At 39.2% G+C, this 21,693-nt stretch overlaps 1 protein-coding gene across 5 annotated transcripts in view; it reads left to right on the top strand.

Annotated features, from left to right (window-relative positions):
* Nucleotides 1–21,693, top strand: part of nbeab (neurobeachin b) — a 193,748-nt gene that overhangs the window by 44,237 nt on the left and 127,818 nt on the right. For all 5 annotated transcript variants that reach the window (XM_035944771.2, XM_055012144.1, XM_035944774.2 and 2 more), the window contains exons 6-13: nucleotides 1,466–1,592; nucleotides 4,666–4,785; nucleotides 7,768–7,914; nucleotides 14,142–14,339; nucleotides 14,465–14,598; nucleotides 16,476–16,584; nucleotides 19,709–19,861; nucleotides 21,242–21,410. In XM_035944771.2, coding sequence (XP_035800664.2) covers nucleotides 1,466–1,592; nucleotides 4,666–4,785; nucleotides 7,768–7,914; nucleotides 14,142–14,339; nucleotides 14,465–14,598; nucleotides 16,476–16,584; nucleotides 19,709–19,861; nucleotides 21,242–21,410 — 1,157 coding nt within the window. The remainder of the gene's footprint in view (nucleotides 1–1,465; nucleotides 1,593–4,665; nucleotides 4,786–7,767; nucleotides 7,915–14,141; nucleotides 14,340–14,464; nucleotides 14,599–16,475; nucleotides 16,585–19,708; nucleotides 19,862–21,241; nucleotides 21,411–21,693) is intronic.

The following is a 21,693-nucleotide window of genomic DNA, read 5'->3' on the forward strand; positions in this document are numbered from 1 at the left end:
ACCTACAGGGATTTTCTCATCTAAGCAGATTATGACTGCAACTTGTTTTTCAAGGTTAAATTAGTTTTAAAGACACTATTTTTCACACACTGGAAACACTTATGTAATGTGGTTTGTGAAAGGGCTTCATTTTTCCAGATAATGTTCATGAATTATAATGGAGAAAGAGGGGAATTAAGTGAGATTATTGAGATTAAAACCCACGGAGGCATGAACTACGGCTGGAACTGTCTGCTGTAGAGGTGGATTGCTGCAGTGGGAGACACTATAGAGGTATTAATTTAAATTTGAATATCTGCCACATAAGGCTCACATAGCAGCTCTTGCAGGAGGCTTATGGATAATTAGGGCTAAAATCAATAACCAATCAATAATAAGTGTAGTGATAGTTACCTGCCACACTTTCTGTTTGTTGAAGGGAACTTTGAGAGAAAAATCACAGGATACAATGGCACATAAAAGAGTTGTAGAAGAGAATGAAACAGGGAGAGTGGATAATAAAGATGAAACAGTCGAGTTTGCTTACGGGGGAGACTAATTGGTTAGAAACAGTTAGTTTGGTGTTTATCATCTACTGGGTGCCATTATTTTATCTGGATCTAACAGTCTGAATGAAAGAATCTACTCACCTTCGAAAGACTTTTTCTGTTTCTCTGATGTGCAACATCAAAAAGGAGAAAAGAAATATTGGCTAAGCTAAGATGTTGGTATTCATGTGGCAGCTATTCCGTACTGACACAGTCACAAAAAGGGTGAGATATGCCAAGCTAATCCTGTTTATGCACTGCTCCGAGTGCCTCACAGCACAGTGGCAGGGCATGTAGACAACAAAAAAGAATTGTATCTTCAGAGTGGGACCGAGCTTGTCCACAGGAGCGTCTTGGCTCAGTGGTAGCTAGGTGTGGGTCTCTATATCTCTCTGGCCTCTCAACCTCCCCACAGAGTAAGAGCCTATACTCTCTTTATCTGCCTTGACAAAGAGGTCTGTTTGTTTTAGATGATCCCAGTGGGTGGTGGTGGAGGGGGTCTTTGAAGTGGGAACACTGCAATAGACCTAAAGACTGTAGGAGTGTATTGAGTACGTGTCAGCAGTAAAAAAGATGTTCAGTCCAAGCTGGGAAAGAACGGGAAACTATTGTGGTATTGCAAGGTTGTGTGCACAGAGTGTGGGTTGTATCGGGTCTGCTCATGTTGTGTACGGCTTGCATTTCCTCAGTGCTGATGTTTCATATGTTTTGTGGAGTCAAGTGTATCAAACTGGAGGGATTAGACACTGGAAGCATTACTAAAGTGTGACCTTCCTCATCACCAAAGATGCAGATTTCATAACTCGGTAGTCAAAATCCTTCCACCTCAGTTGGTTTGGAATTATGTTCTGTTTGTGGATAAATGAATTAAGGTTCCATTTTTGCAAGTTTACAAGTTTGCACCTCATGATATGAAGCATGCATGTGTCTGTTTACAGTTTTCGCACTAGCAAAGGCATCGGCTACTCTGCGCATTTTGTTGGCAACTGCTTGATTGTGACGTCTCTCAAGTCTAAAGGAAAAGGTTTCCAGCATTGCGTGAAGTATGATTTTCAACCCAGGAAGGTAAGCTGTGGTTTTCAGTCAGTTTTTGGTTGGCTTTCAATATTTTGCAGCTATTTTACAATGTGATTATGTATGATATGTTATCCAAACATACACGTGTATCTCAGACAATTAGAATTTAGGAAACATATTTATTATTTTCTTATTAAGTTGAAAAAAAATATTAAAATAAACAAACTGAAGGCCGCTATGAAAGCAACCTGGGCTTCAGTAACACCTCAGCAGTCCCGCTGGCTCATCACCTTCACGCCACACTGCATGCATTTATGCATTCATTCATGGTTATGGAGCCCCAACCAAGTATTGAGTGTAGAGATGAACATAGTTTTCAGAAATTGGACATTTCTGTATAGTAAATTCTCTTAATTGATTGATATTGTTATGAAATATTCCAATAATTAGAGATCATTGTGTTCATCATAAGCTATGATCATCAAAATTAAACAAAAAAAGCTTGTAGTGTTTTATTTTATACATAATGAAAATAGAATATAGAAAATTTATACTTTTTGAATGAAATTTCCCCCAAAAAACTTTTTCACAGTATTGCAATTGCTTGAGCTGCACTAGTATGTCATTTTTATATACCCATGGACTTCATATTTATTCTTGGTAATTATTATTATAATAAAAATATCGTTCTATCTTTGGATTGAAATAGTGGAGAATCCAGACATATGTAGTAGCTCCTTTAAATCTAAGTTAGTCACATATAAACCTGAATTTCATTGTGTTAGCCAATCAGTGTTAGATTTGCAGATTATTGTGGCTTGACTTTAAAGGGATGAGATAAAGGCTTTAGATTTTATTTGAAACACACAACACATATGCTGCTCTTTTAAGTCACCCTATAGTTTTGGCTTCACTTACCCTCGACTCCCTGCCCACCATCTGTTCTTTTACTGGCATTGGTTTATTTGTAAAGGCTCTATATCTACATATAGACCTGAAGTGATTGTAAATCTCTGAGGAGTCTTACAGGTCTAATTGGATGTAAATGTAGCTGAGAAAATGAAACTTAATTTAGCGTGGTGTGTCAGTGTAGTGTACCTGTCCCTGCAGAGAAGGGAAACTGTCTCAAAGCATGTGTCAAACAGTTAGAGGCTTCAAATAACACCTGGGGGCTGCTGTTTCTCATTGCAAGCATCACAATGCAGGTATTGTATTGTTTGAGCTCTTGGAAGATAAAGCATGTTGAATTAAGTTTTCTAATTGATTTTGGGCTCAGACATCTGTGGAGAAGTGCAGTTCTAAATTATCTCTTGGCAGCTTGCGCTCCTCTCCCTCCTCATAGCCATGAATCCTCTTTTAAGTGTCCTTACCTTTGTGTGTAGACAGCTGTAATTCTATTAGACTGCTCACAGCGCCCTTCATGGGTCAAACCAATAAACAGTGGGCACACAGTCACACAAGAGACGAACAACCTATTCCTTACTGCTGTGAGTAGTAGCCACTCTTACCCAGCATTCATAATGTGAACAGCTTGTGTGTGTTTTGAGTGGTGAATCCATGTAGAACTCTGAGGACTGATTTTTTTCTTATGTCTAGCTATACTGTTTTAATGAGATTGCACTGTAACAGCATTACTCAGACTGCACTTAACTTAGGATAATATTAAGAGAATGTATTTTTAATAAAGCCTTTAAAAAAGCTAGCAGTGTATGTTGCTTATGTCCGTGAAACACAAATACTCTGTTTTGAAAAGATGTCCTGAGAACATCTGAGGCCTCTTTTTTTAGTCAGTATACTTCTACAGTTGTCTATATATTGGTTTTCTACACGCACACTGTTTTTTTTTTTTTTTTTTGCTGTACCACTGAAATGCTATAATAATAATATGTTTATATATTAAAGTTTAGTTATGGGATGCAACGGTTTCTGCATCACTACTTCTGAAAGACTCCACATTAGTATTTGAAGCAGGGACCACAGTGGTTTCCTTTCACTCTCAAAGTTTGGACTCATGGCTAAACTGAAAGATTCCTTTTTAACTTAAAAAGAGAAAAAGGTTCAAAACTGCATAAAAGCATAAACACTGACATGATGAAGATGGGATAAATCGTATTCATTTTATTTTATTGCTATATAATACTACTGCAATAGATTTTTAGTGGTAAAAATGATGAGGCAACAACAACTACTGTGCATGTGCAAAAACAACAAAAAACAGGTATTAATCTAACTGGGCATTTACTGTCCTCCTTTAGTGTTATGTATTATATCGTCCCCTTTTGTATTTGCTGTACTTACCTTAAATTATCTAACAACTGTATATTCACAAGCAACAGCAACATCAGCATTTTTTTTTTTTTGGACTGCGAGCAGGTGAGCCTTTGCCTCACTTGCCCAAAATTGAATGATTTGTTATTACATACAGTAATTAATATAGGTCAGTGGTAGCAAATATAGCAGGTTTACTCCAGTTGATGAAAAAAGATTTGGGAGAGCTGTTATTAAACATGTCAGTTTAAATTATTACAGTGACTGTATTTTATTCTCAGTTTTTTTAGTGTAAGAGCTCCATAAACACAAATCAGTTGCAGTTTACATGTTCACATATCAGTAAATATACAATTTTTAAGAAGTATGAGATTTAAAGTCCCTTTGTGTTTTCTTCTCCTAACATACACCTGGTTTAAGACCATTGTTTCCTTGGTAGGGTGTCTTTAATGTGATTTTTGTACCTACTTGACATAACAGCTTTTCAAGTCACCTCTCTGGCTTTAGTTAGTGTTTCATCCCTAAATAAGCTGGTGTCTGACGTGGCTTTGTGCAGAGTGAAACATGAGTTCTTCTGATCTATTATTCACTGTCTTCCATTTCATTCGATGTTAGAACATTAGGTAGCAAATCTCACTGCTGTGGTTTCTAGTATCTTTAAGGCCCACCACAATTTCTTTGTTTAATAAATAAATAAAAATATAAATAATTGGAGTACTGACTATGGATATTAGCTACTCCTCTGAAGCTTTTTTTCTATTTACACAAGAAACATAATGACCTATTTACTAAGTGACATGTTCTGTGGCTCACATACTAAATCTATTCCATCTTGCTCCCTGCTCTCCTTCAGTGGTACATGATCAGTATAGTTCACGTCTACAGCCGCTGGAGGAACAGTGAAATCAGATGCTATGTTAATGGACAGCTCGTTTCTTATGGAGACATGGCATGGCACGTCAACACAAATGATGTAAGTGCTCTTCCTTCTTCCTCCTCCTCACTGTTGTCACGTTGCCCTGGTTTTGATGTATATTGGCACGAGCTGCCACATCAGTGTTTTGCATTGCGTGTAATTATGAGGGTGAAGAAATGTACACATCTTCAGTTCACTGAGCAGAATCAGCTTCAACTTACCAACATTTTCTCTCAGAAATGTGACTGGAATTTTGGTGTTAAGGTGAACATTCATATGTCAAAGAGTTGCGCTGCTGTAGATAGACATGAAGATGCAATATGAAACATTTGAAGAACACATTTATGCATAGAGTGGAAAATGACTAAATTGCAGCAGCTGCTTTATTTAAGTGTGTATAGACTGGCCCACTCCTAAAGAGAAATTTCAGTGTGAGGAGCATTATGTAAATATATTTTCATGTGATGACTGCAGGAACAGCTGCATCACGCACACACAAGCACACGCACACACACACACACACACACACACACACACACACACACACACACACAGAGTAAATTTTAAATCAGATTGGCCTATTTCAACCAAGTGAGAGGCATGTAAAATATATAGGATAAAGCTGCAAATAATGATCACACCACCATCAGTAAATCATCTGCACATAAAATACTGGGTTCCCACGCGTCCTGGCAAACCTGGAAAATGATTGACCAATTTTCCAGTCATGGAAAACATATGGAAAATGAGAAAAAAAGGTCAAATGTCCTGGAAACAGTTAACTTATCCTGGAAATATATTTATCTTCCCCCTGTCAATGCAAACGGGTTAAAAGTTATGTGCATGCATGTCTGTTGTCACCTTATCTTCTGGGCAACATTAAGGCATATAATATATATATATATATATATATATATATATATTTAATTTTGTGTGTGTGTGTGTGCGTGTGTGCGTGCGTGCGTGCGTGCGTGCGTGCGTGCGTGCGTGCGTGCGTGCGTGCGTGCGTGCGTGCGTGCGTGCGTGCGTGCGTGCGTGCGTGCGTGCGTGTGTAATCGCTTCTCTCTGCTTTTAGCCAGCACAGCGCCCCACGTGACGCTACCAGCCAATAAAATTTGCATTTCCACTTTGAGCAGTTCTGCAACCCAGTTCTTCCAATTGACTACATTTAGCAGCTTTTCAGACCCTGTTAGGGACTTACCGCCTAGAGACAAAACTAGTGACTGTAAGTTGAAAAGTGTGGCTAGTGTTGGTCCACCAGTGTGAGGGTTTTCTCTCCCGTGGACGGCCTCAGGCTCCTCTCTGTCCTCCGTTGAGTGACAGGCAGAGGAGAGTTCTAGTGGGCGTATCGGTTACTGAGTTACCTGTGAGCTGAGAGATGCAACATCTCTGATTTCAGCACAGCAGGAGCTGAACAGGTAATCTGAATGGGCCACGTTTCACTCAGTAGTTCACACTTCTTTTATTGTTTGACAAAAATGAGGAACATTTTTATTAGAATGACATTGCTTTGTTTTATATTGACCTCATTGCACTGCAGGATAAAGTTTTATTTTGATATTTTAGTTATATTTATGACAATTTATGATTTGCTTGGGTATATTGGGAGTAATTTTGATTTTAATTATGTTGGTGCCAGGTGTGTAAAAAATCTGAGTTGTGCAGTAAACTGACATGAAACAAAGGAAATAGTTTTTCAGCGATTTATTGAAAATATACAAATATTTTTAAATGAACTGCACCAGAGAAAGTAAGAGAGAAGAGAAAGTTGAGTTGGGAATTACCCAATTGAACACTGTAGCTCCAGTTTGTCATGCTAGTGCTACGCTGTAATCTGTGGGTGTGTTTGCATTATTCTATGATACATTTGTCATAATTATTTTTCATAGATAAATTATAGCCATAGACTGCACATCAAATGCCTGAGTAATAAAAATAGAAACAATCTGGGTAAATGCAAGTTACAACTGTAGTAAAGAACCCGTCCAAAGAATGAGGGGGACGGGAATGTATTAGTGTATGACGTGATAACGTGTCTGTACCGGCTGAAAATGTCCTGGAAAAGTCCTGGAAAATAATTTCAGGGAAAGAGTGGGAACCCTGAAATATTCTAAGCTTAAAGCTATATAAATGAGATGAACAAAACTAACAAGTTGGATGAAGACATTTCTGTACTTCTGTAAGGTCTGCAGAAAGATGTATGATTTGTATTATCAGCATAATTTCTGTTTCTGTACATCTACTATTTCCCTACCATTGTGGCTCAGCAGTCTGAAAACTTGAAATAAATTTTTTTCCTGTCATACCCTCACTGTGTCTTTAACGTCCACACTTTCAAAAATATAGACCGTCGCCATCCTTTTGCTCTGGCCTACTTAAAAACAGGGCTGACATTAAAAGTTTGGGTAGCATTATTTTACATTTTACAGTTCTATGTAGTAATGTGTATTTTATTCAGAGATGTTGCAGTGTTACATATTATTTGCATTTATTTATTTTTTTCAAAATTAATCATTAAATGCTTGTCCGTCACATACAAGTCTGGTTGGATGAGATTTGCTAACGGGGCAAAATGTGTGAAAAAACAGATCAACTGAACAAAGCTGATGGTTCTTTTGACAGTACAACTTGTGTAGGTCTTTAATTTTTACAGGATTTACTGTGTGTATATATGTATGTATATATATATATGTGTATATGTGTGTATGTTTATATATGTGTATATATATATATATATATATATATATATATATATATATATATATATATATATATATATATACCACTATTACGTACGTTATATTGAAGTTCATATCTATGTAAATCAGAGCCAGTAGGATGACATGGGACGTTGATGTTTTGGATTACTAATTTGAATTTCTAGGCCACAATGCAAAAAGTAACCCATCTGCAGAATCAAAAATTGCATATTTTACCATTTCCCCTGTCTATTTCAGCTGTGTATTTTTTATTTTTTTTTGTCTCTTTAGTCCCAAACTACCAAATGATGTAGCCTCTTTTTCTGTGTCCCTCTTGCAGAGTTATGATAAGTGCTTCCTGGGGTCCTCCGAGACAGCCGATGCAAACAGAGTATTCTGCGGGCAGCTAGGGGCTGTCTACGTGTTCGGTGAGGCCCTCAATCCCGCACAGATATTTGCAATTCATCAGCTCGGACCAGGCTATAAGGTATGTGCTTGAAGGTGACTAAGTTAGATTACATGTAAGCAGTCTGCATCACCTATCCATCTGTGAAATCAATGAGCGGTGTTGCCCTGCCGTAGTTCCTTTGCCTTGTGTCTGCATCCTGCTTTTCCTCCCAGATAAACGACTGCATAAATTACCTACTTCTGGGGAATAATAGCACAGTACACAGAGGGAAGCAGCAGGCACTCGGAGGGGATAGAGTCCTGAGCCAGCTTATATCAGCTGCAGCAGGTGTAGCACTCCCAAGCTTCTCGACAAAAATCAAAAGATGAATGCGAATGTAGAAAGATGCTGACCTGCCCAGAAGGGGATTTGACTGTGAATGTTTATCATCTGGTGACAAAATATAAGTTTTTTTTTCTGTGGTATTTGGCATTTTTCATTGAAATTAGTTGTATTTATTTATACTATATCACAAATATTCCGCCTATCTTGAATATGATACAAAATGTGCTTGTTTATTCCCAGATTCTTCTTTCTGCATCTCACTGTCTCACTTTTTCACCTGCTATCCACAGTGTTGCTGTTTCTTGTCACAGATAGAGAAATGACACGCGCTGTCAAATCAGCTCTGAACACAGGATGTGTCTCAGCGAGTTTACAATATCTCTGGCCATTTTATGCCACCTCTGTTTCCTCTCATGCTGTTTTTAAGATGAAATTAGACTATTTTATGCGAGAAGGGGAAAGTGGTCCAAGTAAAACTGACATTGTTGGAAATGATTTCAATCAGGTCTATGAATGCCTCAGGATTCCTGGGAGAGCTCATTGTTTGGTCTTTTTTGCTAATGACTGGTGATTTTCCGCTCCCCTCCTTAACTGCGGTTCTGGACCTTCTATTAACACACAGCGGAGCAGTTGTTCAGAATTCTTGTAATAATGAAGAGCGTGTCCCGGGGAGGTAATTTACCTGAAGCTGATGAAGCTGTGAACAGTGTGTTGTAATGGTGGATATGATAGAACTGGACAGGTGAGTTGAGGAGAAAGGTCAGAGAGTTTCCACCAATTGGTTGTTGTAACGGGAGCTGCTGTCGAGGTGACGAGAGATCAGTCTGTGAGTGCAACAGATCGCAGCATACATCTGTTAAAGCACGTGCACTGGACTTATGTCTGTTTAAACTCAGCTCAGTTGGAGAAAAACATCTGCACTGATGTTCAGTGTAATTTATTTTCTGAACCATGGTCCTCTCATCCATGTTTGATGTTTGACACGCTTTCCCTTGCTCGCATAGTGTATTGGGTATGGCTGTAACTTCTGCAGTTAGTTTAAATGCACAGATTATTGCTGCCTAGGGTTACCATTTCTGCTGCATGTTATGATTTATGGCAGTAAATCTGACAGACCAGTTAGTAGAATCTGCTCCCCAGGCTCTTTTCATATTGCGGTATGTGAAAATGTGCTCTGACCTAAGATGGACTTCTGGTTATTTCATTTAAAGCACCAACAAACAAGTTTTGCTTTATATTACCAGCTTTATGACTGAACCGAAATGTTCCCACCCATTCCGGGATGGCATGAAGTGGCAGTAGGTCTGCAGACACTGAGGTTGACAGAAGCAGACTGTAATATCTTCCTGTCATTCATCGCTGCTGTTTTAGCAGAGTTAATCCTTCGTCAAAGTCTAAGAAATTGTGGGCTGAAGGTTTCATGCAAGGTAATTGCCTCCCAGTTTTGTGACATGGACACTGTATAAACACCACAATTTACAATGGATTCTAGTAAACACCACTTAACTGTTTTAAAAAGCCCTCTTTGCCTACTTATTCTTCATACATATCCTTTTCTAGCTCTGGGGAATAGCCTGGCCATAAAGTCACATCCAGCACAGCAATATCCAGAGACGGATTCTCTGCACACCAAGTATTCGTCAATGATTTGACTAGTCAAAACAATTAAGCCGTGACTTTACGTCTTTTCATATGATGCACTTAGAGTTATTTCTGTCTTTGCCCTCTATCATCTCTACCATATGTGTTCTACATGAGGCAGATTAGTCCATTGAAACTGTGCCAACACTGCTCTGCAGCATGCACAGCAGATTGCCCAAGAAGAGAATGAGGGAGTTTCACAGCTCTGGTGCTCCTTTGTCAGGAAAAGCAAATATGGAGGATACACAATACCTGATATAGAGCATCTCCCAGGTATGAAAAACTTGAGGTATACTATGCAGGCTATCTTAACATACATTTCTGGCAAGTGAAGATGCTTTAAGAAATAATGTGAATAGCTTTTCTGTGTCATTTATCTTTATCAAAATGCAGTAAATAGAAAACCCTGAATAATGTTGAGATCATGTTCCTGAATGATTTTCAACAGATCAGATGCCTTTCTGATGGGATTATGTGAGAATAAGTGTCTAAACACCTAACAAGTCTAAAAATATTAGAGTACCTTTTATAGCTGCAGATATTGGTGTATTGTAGTAAACATACCTGCCCATTAATGCTTGTGTGCTGTCAGTGTATCAACAACTTTGTGTCATTCACAAAACTAGGGAGTTTGTAATGCCAACAAAGCTTGACAATAGGCTGTTAAATTTTATTTGTTGTTTTCATCTGATTCAAAGTAGACAATCATTGGATTCATGTGGATACCTTCTTTTCAAGTGAACGGAGTCCTGATAAATTAAATCAATTCTCTATTTTGCAATAAACTAACTGAAAGCAAAATCCTTGACAGTGGTAATGAAACAGTAAAAGACATGGTTAAATTCAATCAGCATACTGATGTTCAGTGCAAGTTCAGCTTTAAACATTGAGTCAATACTAAGAAAACTCTTATCTGTTCAGTTTGACATCATTGCATCATTGACTGTATTGTTTTAGTTTGAGGTCACACTCAGATCACAGGTAACAAGGGAGTGTCTCAGTTCTTCAAATGCCCGTTTGTTGCCGGGAGATGTGGGGTTGTCCCTGGTCAGTGACAGCGTTTGGCTCAGGGAGAGGAAGGAGGAACTGTGCTCTAATTCTTTTCTATGACTGGCTGGTCTGTGGAATGATGCTGTCATGCTACAGGGTTTGATAGCCAAAGCCCATGAGATCATTATTTTCTCTCTGCGGCGCGGCTCACACAAAAGTGTGGGGCACTGGAGCTTGTTATTTCTTGCCACTTGGGTTCCATGAGTAGGGACTTTTGAAGGATGTTAGAGAATACACGATGAGATGCATGATGGCTGCTGTGTGGACTTGATCATAGCAGATGAACAGAATATCTCTTATGCGTTTTTATCATCTGACTGGAAGGGGATATGCCATTAAATGTGGCTCAACCCTCTCGGTTTGTGGACCTTCTTTGCAAAATTCCTGCTAAAAAGCTGCTGTCAGGAAACTGATGTAACACCAGCCAGTATACAAGGATATTGAGCAATGTCATTTGGAACAAACAACAGGATTAACTTGCTCATGGCAACATTTGAAGCACAGGGGATAAAGTTTTAGGGTCCGTGTAGCTTGCTGCAGTACTTTGTTCAATTCACACCATCAAAATTAATCAAATGAAAAATGGGTTTGAAACTTTTCTAGCCTTTTTTCTTCATTTACTTGTTCATTCATTCATTTAGGCTGTATTTCAGGATTTGTATCATTACACATTCGCACCTTCCGGGTCAGTTGTGGGAAGATGTGGGGATTTGGGGAGAAGCACACTCGAAAAGGTACTTGAAGGCTGCTACTCTATTCAATATCAACAACAGGAACACTAATAATAATGCTTTGGCCTCTGGGTCCAGTCTACAGTATGAGTAATGTTCACATACATCCCCAGACCCTCCCAAAATAGAGAAACCAATAAATTATTGCGTTGTCAGATATGCTACATCTATAATGCGACTGCACTACAGAGTCTGTCACTGGCTTTAGACTCCCCCAGGATCTTACGGTACAGTCTAATCACAACCACAAAATACAGAAAGAATGTTTCTTTTTTTTCTTATTCAATAATCTAATTCTAAAGCAACAACTCAGATATAAAGAGTTACAATTGATTATCCATTTATGAAATAATCAAGAAGAAGAAAGGATGACAGTTTCAGACCCATTTTTATTTGTTTTATTCTGGTGTGGACTGAACAAAGCCTGCAAAGCATTTCTGGATCCTCAAAGATCAGAACAGATATCATTTGAAATGATTCAAGGTGATTTCATTGTTGCATTGTGCAATATTTGTAGCAAGTGTCCAATATAAAAGAAAGGTATTAAACACTTGATGCTGTATGTTTCTTCTAAAGGTTGCTGCCCACTTAAAATTCTGCACTTGAGAGGCACTCGGAATAGAAGCACAATCATTGTAGAGTTGACATCCTGAGTCAGCTCACCTTTTTTATCCATTTTCTCTCTCAGTGAAAGCAAGCAGCCCAGATTTAGATGCCTTTTAGGCAGGTGCGTGAACCCTGTTTGCTTGTGTTGCATAACATACTGTATTTATCTACAGTCCCTCTAGGAGCAGATGGTTGTTTCCTCAATGTTCCTCCAGCTCTTTCTACCTCTCTTTATCATATCGCCATCCACTTGGTACCAATGAATAAGAGAGGGAAGGAAAAAAGCGTTTCTCTCATTCATTAATAATTCAGCCCTACTGATTAGAGAAATTGATTTCGGTATTAAGCATATTCAATTCACACTGCATTGACACATTAATTCAGCTCATCTGTCAACAACTAAGTGATTGAGTAAATTAAGGCTAGTCTTTTATCGATCAGCAATTTATGTAAGCCACATTGAATGTGTTGCTGAGCCACTGACTGAGTGAACCTGATTGTTTATGCAGCATCAAAATGTCCTGAGACATGTTTGTGAAGGCATAATAAAGACTTAAATCATCATTGTAACTATTAAATCAATAGTGTATTTCACTGTCTTTGTGAGAACTAAAGACAAAAATGGTCAGAGTAGCATATATATGATTTGCCAGTACATTTTTATAGAAATCTCAGCAGGGTGTAAAATTGTCATAGATTTCTCTCTCTCTGATTACTATGGATGTGAAGCGACACAGTAACTCAAAGGTAATTTGTAGACTGCCAGCTTTAATTGAAACACGTTTTCAGACATATTGGATGATCTTTAATTTGCTTCTGTTCTATGAGTGTATTTGAACAGAAAATTACTGATTCTGTAAAGAAACCAATGGTAAATAGCTTATTTGTGTGTTAAGTTAAAGACTGCTCTTATGGTGCACCCTCTGAGCCTTTTTTTCCATTTCATTGTCTCTTTATGAGAATTCAGGAGTGACTGCTCTGCTTGAAATTGCTCCAGAACAGGCAGGAGTAAATGACTTGGTTAAATTAATGCAGGTAAACAATCAGCTGTGGTTTCAAAGCAGCTTTGATCCTTATCGTCAGCCCCATTCCTCCTCATAATTGTACTCTGCTGCATTAGAACTTGAAGATTTTCATCAATGTTTCACAGAGGACAAAAAAGAAAGACTTTCACTCAAGCAATCAAAGTAAAAGAAAATTAAACCAACTGAAAAAAGATTTGCAACTAGTATCTACATGACGTAACCATATAATGTCATATGCCTGCCTGGAATCATAAAAATGATATTATTAAAATGTTTTAATCTTTAAAATGTGCAATAATATTGAATCATATGTCTCATTTAGTGGAAATGAAATTGCAGTCCATGTTTGTCTAGCGTTCTTATTTAAAATGTAGATTTTCTTCTGAAGCTGCTGCTCCATTCCGCTGCTTGTGTGCTCAGCTGTTAATTGTGTCAAGAGTGGTTTGCATCACTAAAAAGCAAATAGTGTTGCCTTTTGTTGTTGATTGCAGCCATACAGCTTGATGGAAATGAAAAGGACAGCTTTAATCAATGGAGAAAATGCTTTTTTTTTTTAAATGTTGCTAAACTGTAACGCACTTAGTGTCAGTCATTTTTCATCCTTAAATGGATATTTTTTCCATCAAGTTGTAATTAAAAGATAACACCTAGGAGACACTGATAGGGTGCATGTGCAGGAAGGAGCTACTCTATCACTCTTACTCTCTCCATCTCTCCCTTTATCGCTCTTGTGGCTTTATTTGCTTTTTTTGAGTGGGGGTATTTTTCCATTATTTGATAGATAGAGCTGAGGGAGACTATAGGGGAAGAAAGTGGGGGAATAATGGCATGCAGAGAATAGTTTGTCCAGATTCGAACCATCGACTCACTACTCAGAGTTTTCCCCAACACACTGCTATTCAGCTGCCTTCTTTTTCTTTTTCTTCAGAGCACATTTAAGTTCAAGTCAGAGAGCGATATCCACTTAGCAGAGCATCACAAACAGGTATTGTATGATGGCAAATTAGCCAGCTCCATCGCCTTTACCTACAACGCCAAGGCTACCGATGCTCAGCTCTGCCTGGAGTCCTCGCCTCGAGAAAATGCCTCCATTTTTGTGCACTCACCGCACGCCCTTATGCTACAGGTCAGTCACATTACTCTGCCTCTGTGTACACTACCTCGGGCACTGATTAATTTTTTTTATGCTGCACTGGTTTTAAAGTTCAGTCAGTATAAAGTGTGTTTATGGGTTTTATATTATCCTCACAGGATGTGAAAGCCACAGTGACTCACTCCATCCACAGTGCCATCCACTCCATTGGTGGCATCCAGGTGCTTTTTCCCCTTTTTGCTCAGCTGGATTATCATCAACTGAACGACAGCCAGGTGGAAACAACTGTGTGGTAAGAGAGAGAAATATTGTTACTGTAAAATGCAAATTTACCGTTTGCTAATCTGAGCTAATGGAGGAAAAAAATATACAGCTGAAATTACAGGTGACAAAAAGCTGAATATGGAGGTGTGAATTTGATTATTTTATGATCCTTTGAGCACTAACTTTTATAGATTTGAGTGTGAGGTTGTGTTTGTAACTGATGGAGAGAAGAAGAGTAAAGCAATGCTAATTAGCTTTTCAGAAATAAGAGTAGATTTTTCTGTAAATGTATATGATTATCTGTACTGTCAGGCTAAAATAAAACGGCTGCAGAAGGCAAGTACCTAATTTCTGCTAATTAAGATGTAAGATGTAATTATCATTTCTATGTTAGTGGTGTTATGGCTAAGGAGTATATATCACAGAAATGCAAGTGATGGAACTAGAAATGTCTTCAAAACAGCAGCAAGCGTTGGTGGCGGTGTTTGAATAAAGACGAGTAGTCACTTTGCTGATGTCATAGTACATAACAGATTGCAAATAAAGTCTCAACACCCATAATCTCAAACAGTTGGACAAATAATATGGAGTTTTTTTTGTATTATACACCAGCTTTGGTAAATCTGTAGGCCACTTTTCATTATTATCTATACTCCCTGGTTCAGACTTCTCTCATTTCCGTCATCCTGAGCTGGTCTTCCCAAAGCTTCCTAAGTGTTCCAAGGGTGGAGTCTGAGCCCTTCTCTAATCCTGTGTTAGTTCAACGACATGGATGGACGCAGGAGTGGCCACATAGCAGCACAAATCCCTGATGCCCAAAAGCTCTCTGCCTCTGTAGATTCCTCTCATCTCAGCTCGCTCTCTTTTCTCTTTCTCTCTTGCATGTTGGGGTCTTTGGCTCACAGTGAGCAACTCTTCCAAACACTTTGCTTTGTCCTTGCTGTGGCTTTTAGACTGAGTCCTTCTAAAGCCTGCTGGGCTGAGGAGTTCAAAGCTTCTGCAACAATTAACTCCCTGCAAGGCCTGCTGATCTGTTGTGGTTGTTCTCAACAACACCCTCAAATACAGACTTTTAAAAAATCCTTTTAATAAACATTTTTCTTCATGTTACTCTGCGCCACCTTGAATTCCCAGCAGGGGTGATATAACATCAGTCACTACTGCTTTGCCAAGTTGGAAGGAGTCTGAGCTTGCAGTAAAGGATCAGAGGATAAAGCAAGAACACACAGAGTTGAGCGTCACCCAGTTCTGTATGTTTTCACTCTGAGTCAGCTACAGTGAAGTCGGAGCCGTAGTGAAAAAGGAACTGCAAAATGACAGCGCAGACAAACAGACACACATCAGATTGAAGTTACCAGTGATTGGATGAGTTTGTATGCATGTGGTGTATGTGCACTATATATGGGCAAGCCTGCACAGGAGTGATTGTGTCCTTGTGATTGTTGCACTGGAGTGGAAACCACTAGAGGATGTGAGGGAAAGCCGATTAAGAAGTGTCACCAAGCACCACTGTCACTCAGCCAAAGGCTTCAACTGAAAAGCCTTGCAACAAAGAAAAAAAAATGCCTTCACTGCACTGCACTGCCCCCTTGAACCTTCTTCCCTCACACCCCACACGCAGATGCATACACACCCTGTTACAGTTCACCCCAAAGACAACTCTCTGCCCCTAGAGAACCCGGTGAACCAACCTTTTCTTCTGAATTTGAATAGGGATGAAAGTGGCGAGCGAGCGCTCCCAGCTGATTGCTGACATCCTCTGAAAATGACCTTCTTTTTCTCCTCTGCCACGCTGACTTTTCATGCTGCTGTAGTTTATAGAATACTTCTTCACAATCTTATGAGTGTGTGAGTTGATGAGTATTTTATTCTTATATGAGAAATTGTGTCTCTTATTTTTCACAGCGCCACTCTGCTGGCCTTTCTGGTTGAATTGCTCAAGAGCTCTGTGGCCATGCAGGAGCAGATGCTGGGAGGAAAGGGCTTTTTGGTGATTGGATATCTGTTAGAGAAGGTATCGTAGAACCTCTGTAAGATGTTGTCACTGTTTCCCAGCCAGACTTACACATCACTTCTCAGAAATTTTCCAAATCAGCCAGTGTCACTTCACCCATATGAATACTGTTGTATGTCATGCAAAAGATCCTAATACATATGCACCAATATGCTAGGGCTCACCTCCATCTCTAATTTTTCTCATTTTGAACAGTGATTTGTAAAATGAATATGTCCAACTCTTCATTTCCTCTGTCAATGAAATGATGATTGGGAAATGATGTGCGTATTATTTTTCTTCTTCTTCTTTTTTTTTTTTTTCAACAAATGTTTCACTGAAAAGCTGCTTTAGAAACTGCATTGACTGTCCCCGCTATCAAGGTACACTGTGTTTTATCCGAACCCTCAGAGCCCTGTCAGCAGTCTGATCTTCCATTGCCTGTAGCAGAGTCCTGAATGTGTTTGTGAACCTAACAGAGCTGGAAGAAGAACAACCTCCATCTCTTTCTGCATCAATCTTTATTTACCCATTTTGTGATGCGGATCTAGCAGCAGGCATCCCCAGAGTGCTGGCTCTTTTGGAGCACTGAGAAATGACTCCACTTTGTCACTCAGTGACTTCCCTGCCTGCTGGCTTCAGCTGCTGTTAACTAACAGCCAGGCAGATTCGGCACCTGAGAGCTGCCGTTCTTTTTTTTTCTTTTTTTTTTTTCTTGCTTTCTTCCTGCTGCCAGGTTTCACACTTTCACATATCGCACCATCTGTTCATTATCTGTTTATGCCACACCTCCCCTTCTTCCTGGGCCTTCATTTTCCCTCTCCCCTGCCTTCACCAAGTCCCCACCTGGACAGAGAACAGGTGCCAGACAGGAGCGGTGATGGTTCTCATCAAAGTGGAATTCACCGCAATGTCAGGACAACTTGACCAAATTTTATTTAAACATTTTTCTTGGCTCTGTAGCTAGACAAAATGACTGTGTGTGTCTATTTATCACCTATACTAGCTACACTACTAAAATAGAACAACAAAATATGTGTGCTTTAGTGATTCTTTGAGTTCACATATAGAGGAGATACTGATTCTCGAGTGAAAATCTATTTTTTAACCTTTGACCGTATCGTGTTTCTTATATGTAACAAGACATATGTAAAATTAACAATCCGCAGCTTATCTAAGCAATTCCACCTTGAAACTACAGTAGGCCTATACCAACGACAGCCTAAGGAACCAGTGTTCAGGGTTTGGCTTTCCATTTAAATATTCTTCTTCAGAATCAGTCTCTGGTTTGAACATGTATGGTTCAGTTACTTCAGTATTGCAACTAACTATTATGAAAGTGTATAATACACTGCACAGCCAAAAAAAAGTTGCACACTAATATTTTGTTGGACTGCCTTTAGCTTTGAGTATGGCACTTATTCGCTGTGGCATTGTTTTGATGAGCTTCTGCAATGTCACAGCATTTATTTCTGTCCAGAGATGCATTAATTTTTCACCAAGATCTTATATTGATGATGGGGGAGTCGGACCGCTGTGCAAAGTCTTCTCCAGAACATCCAAAAGATTCTCAGTGGGGCTGAGGTCTGGACTCTGTGGAGGACAATCCATGTGTGAAAATGAAGTCTCATGCTCCCTGAACCACTCATTCACAATTTGAGCCCCATGAATCCTGACATTGTTATCTTGGAATATACCCATGCCATCAGGGAAGAAACACTTAATTATTGAACTTAATTATTAAACATTAATTGAAAGACCTGGTTATTCAGTATATTCAGTTAGTCATCTGACCTTATTCTTTGGGAATGTAATTTTGCTGAACCGAACCAACCCCAGATCATAACCCTAACCCCCACAGGCTTGTAGGCACTAGCCATTGATGAGTGCATCACTTCATCTGCCTCTCTTCTTACTGTGATGCGCCCATCACTTTGGAACAGGATAAATCTGGGCTCATCAGACCACATGACGGACCACATTTGTTCCTGGAAGATGATGGTTCACCACTATCCTTCAGGTTTTAATAATGTGTTAGACGTTGTGTTCTTTGCTTGATGCAGCCAATAATTTCACACTCCTGAGACAGATTAACATCTTTTCCATGACCGCAGGACATGTCTTCCGACATGGTTGTTTTAGAAATGAGAAGCTCCTCACTGCATCAGCTAGGATTAAATAAGTTGTTGCAGCCGAAACATATTCATCACTGCAGTAATTATCCAATGGAAGGCTCTCACCTATTTGCTTAATTAAAACCAGGTGGCGACTTTTTTGTGTGCGTACAGTTACATTTAAGCCATTCTAATGCATCAATGGATTATTATCATGGAAAAAAAAACATCTAAATATGTACTTTCAATACTCTGAGATGAGATATTTAAGGTTTAAACAATGGCCGGGGTGGGTGTTTTAATAAGTCTACCTATAAGGAGAATCATGGTGGTGATGGTGATGGTGATGATGACATTTCAAGAAAAATTACTTAAACATTTAAGGAACAAAATTATCTTCAATTTACCTGTTATAATACTCATTAATATAATAATATTTTAATTGAAGTGCATGCAACAGAAATGCACAAAGCACACACAGCTGGCCAAAACATTAAAAGCATATAAAAAGAAAATACACACATAATGCACAAAAATTAACATTCCCAATTTTGAAACATAGGATTTTTCATACATCTGTGTATGTTGTTCTATCGAAAAATCTAAAGCCTTCCTCCTGTCTTAACCATTTTATCTGTCCATTCTGTAAAGATCACTACCTTTGTGCTTTTCTGGTACTTTTAAGACCAACTTTAATGTCATACTAGAAACTTTAGGATTGGAAATTGCAAAAATTTTTCTAATGTGAGTCATATTTGTCTACATGACAGCTACCAGCCTTTTTTGTATCTCCTACCTCATTCAACTCAAAGTGACCCAACTTTGTGACACTGTTAGGGATGCATTTCTTCACTTTGTGACACAAGTTTCTTTCTTCTTCTGGGTATTGCAAAGATATTTCATGAACAGTTACCATGGGGATTTGCTCTACACAGTGCAGTCAGCATCAGGAAAGATAAATACATACTTACAGCAGAGTAAGTTTGGCAATGCAATTATTATTCAAAATGACTTTGTGCTTCTTTCTACAGTCCTCACGTGCACACATCACCAGGGCTGTATTAGAGCAATTCCTCTCCTTTGCAAAGTATCTGGATGGTCTGACACATGGAGCTCCACTGCTGAAGCAGCTGTGTGACCACATCCTGTTCAATGCTGCCATCTGGATCCACACCCCCGCTAAGGTGAGCTTCTGCAGGTAACTCTGGCTGAAGTAGATGCAAATTAAGAGCTTTCAACCACGCAGGGCTTCAGTAATCCTTCACCACATCATCGTTTCTGTAAAGATGGGAATAGAAAATCGCAAATCCTCACACGTGCCTGTGTTTCACACTGGTTTCAGTTTTGATAAGTTTCACAGTGATGGCAAGTGTTTGTGCAGGTGGCCATAAAACAAACTAACGGTTAAATGTGATTGCAAATGAAACAAAAATATCTACGCACATTTTTCTGATATTACAAATTGTCTTAATAAGAGCCAAATGAGAACTATGTTGGCTCTGTCAGTGAAGTTGCTAAATGAAAGAATATTATGTAGTTTCACTCCAGACAGTGCTCAGGGCCGTTCAACAAACTATCACTGTTCCAGTGTGTTTTAAATGTTCCAGAGGTTTTTCTCGCTCTTTTTAAATAATGACCCATAAGAAATGTGATGAGGTATATCAAAGAAGTTGAGTTTGTGTGGCAAATACATTTGCCTCAGGACTGCTGCTGGTGGGGCCGAGCCATGAATAAATAAAAGGAGGAAATAAATACAAAAGTGTCTGGAGGCTTGCCTGTGACACTCCTCCAAAATAGAGCGTAGAGAAAGAGGGAGGAAAAAATGAGAGAAACAGCTAGGTAATGAAGTGGGTTAGAGCACTTTTAGCTACACGGGGACACAGCAACACTGGCTCCTTCCCTTAGGACATGCTACAAAGGCCACATCTCTTCTGTTGCTATCCTCAAGCTGCAGAGTACAGAGAGCCAGCTGTGAGCATGTCCTAAGGGACAATGAGCATGAGAGCATTCAATATACATTAATTAGACTGGACCTGTGACCTTGTTCCAGTGGACAAATATGATTTTGAGAGTGTGTTTTACTGCTCTGTTCTCATGGAAATTACATTACTGCTATAGCTATAATGTGGCATTCAGTTATCTCAGAGGCCTTAAACCACATCACATCACGCTCGTATCATAATCACACTGCCACCTTTCTGCATGGCTCACATATCACTTATTGCTGTCCTATAATTTATGACATATGGGGGAAAAAAGCCCTCAGTATTTAGTGCGAGAATGGCTGTGGTGGGATTAAGGATTCTTGTCAGGTCTGCTGCTAATTACGGAGGACATGCTAATCATCGTTGAACAGTGGAATTGAGTAATACAGGATCAGTAGCCATCCCTAACATACATCTGCAAGGATAATGGGCTCAGTTAGTGCAAACCACAACAGGAAATGTCTTGGTTAATCTAAAAAGAATCACTGGATAAGGCTGCCGTTACATGTACTTAAGAAGTAAACTTCATGGTGCAGTTTGTAACATCAATACTTGTATATTTGTGTGTTTCCATTCCAGGTACAGCTCTCTCTGTACACGTACCTTTCTGCGGAGTTCATTGGCACAGCAACCATCTACAACACGATTCGTCGAGTGGGCACAGTGCTTCAGCTCATGCATACGTTAAAGTACTACTACTGGGCCATCAACCCTGCAGACAGCAGCGGCATCACGCCAAAGGGTCTTGGTGAGCATTTTGGATGTTTTTGAACACAAGTCAGGCTAAGCTAATTTGTCTTTTTTTTTTTTTTTGCTGTGGAATATGATTTGATTTGGGTTGTTGTTTATGTAAACTGTTTGCCATCCATCTGAACTCTTATCCAAGCGACGCTCAGTGATTTGGAAGGGAAATCATTGGGAGTGAACCAATCGCAATCATTGTGTGCAGCCACAAGCCTGCTATCAAAGTGTCTTCCTGAAATGGCAGCAGCTCCCACACATTTGAAATGACTCATCTCCACATGGAAGCG

The sequence above is a fragment of the Amphiprion ocellaris genome, chromosome 7, assembly GCF_022539595.1.
Source record: "Amphiprion ocellaris isolate individual 3 ecotype Okinawa chromosome 7, ASM2253959v1, whole genome shotgun sequence".
Classification (NCBI taxonomy): Eukaryota; Metazoa; Chordata; class Actinopteri; family Pomacentridae; genus Amphiprion; species Amphiprion ocellaris.